Source organism: Olea europaea, unplaced genomic scaffold, assembly GCF_002742605.1.
Source record: "Olea europaea var. sylvestris unplaced genomic scaffold, O_europaea_v1 scaffold32539, whole genome shotgun sequence".
NCBI lineage: Eukaryota > Viridiplantae > Streptophyta > Magnoliopsida > Lamiales > Oleaceae > Olea > Olea europaea.
Window position 1 is genome coordinate 1 of NW_019251425.1, and position 1,275 is coordinate 1,275.

Here is a 1,275-nt window from a genome sequence, read left to right on the forward strand (position 1 = left end):
AAAAAAAAAAAAAAAAAAAAAAAAAAAAAAAAAAAAAAAAAAATCATAAGAAAGTTATATAGTGGTAAAGAATTTTAGCTGCTGTATATAAGACGGTAAATTCCATACCTGCTTAGAGTGCATGATCAGTTTGAAATCCTTAAACTGATCAAAGTTCCCAAAAAATTTTTGCAACTCAGAAATATAAGAATCTTTGCTTGAGGGATTAAAGTGAAACTTTGCTTCACGCAGCCCTGAAATATTCATGGAAGGGAAAGACATTTTATGGCCACTGTACTCCAACGAAAATAAACTTGGGGTGTTAATGTTCGCTTCCTGTAACATCATGCATTGATTTAAGGCAAGACTTTTTAGTTTTCCACTTATAATTGTGATTTTGTCCAAGCTATTACATTCTTTAAGGAACAGTTTTTCAAGCAATGGAAACTTGGAAATACAATTCTGAAACATCTCGTCAGTCATTTCACCAGCATTCAAAGTCAACTGCTTCAGATTTTGACAACCTGTCATGTTGAATTTGCATGGCTGATTATTCTGTCCATGATACCAGAAGGTTTCAAGGTTTGATGCCTCAATTTCAACAGAACTGAGCGTATCACACTCATGTAACTCCACCCTTCTGAGTTTAACAAGTTCCGAAATACGCAAGCATACAGGTCCCCGGCAGTGTACCAGCCTCAAATCCTCAATCAAGGGGCAGCCATGTTCAACTTTCTGGATCATAGCTTCGGTTACGAGACTTTTTTTCATGGACAGCTCTCTCAGATTACAGAGCTTCACAGCGGTGAAACAAAACAATGATACACACCCAGATAACTTCAATGAAGTAATTGCCTCAGACATAAGAATGACATCTGGCAAAAGATATTGATTTCTCTTTACATTCACATGAACTTCAAGCTCCTTGACATTTTTGTCCACAGCAGCACTTAACCATCGATCCATACAGTAGGCTAACTTATCATTGAGATTATTCACATACAACCTGAACTTGTGTATACAAGACTTGGGCTCAAGTCGTGCAGCCAGTGACTTCTCAATGCAATTCTTGAAATTCTTCTTCTGCATTTCCCGTGCTTTAATGCGATTATGCTTCCCTCGTCCCCGGTGTACTCGAAAGTACCTCTCATCAAAATCAAACGTTAGATAGGAATCAAAGATGCTCTTCCACCTCTTTGACAAAATACTAGTCCGTGCCACATCTTTTGGACAATGTAGTAGCGCAAAAATATGATGGACAATGTGATCAGGCAAATCAGAAATTCGATCAACAGC

General features: G+C 37.6%; 1 protein-coding gene across 1 annotated transcript; it reads right to left on the reverse strand.

Annotated features, from left to right (window-relative positions):
• Window positions 1-20: 20 nt before the first annotated feature.
• On the reverse strand, window positions 21-1,269 carry LOC111385690 (putative F-box/LRR-repeat protein At3g18150). Its single transcript, XM_023010112.1, has one exon. The coding sequence runs from the start codon at window positions 1,066-1,068 to the stop codon at window positions 55-57; it is 1,014 nt and encodes a 337-aa protein (XP_022865880.1). The 5' UTR covers window positions 1,069-1,269; the 3' UTR covers window positions 21-54.
• Between the last annotated feature and the right edge of the window lie 6 nt (window positions 1,270-1,275).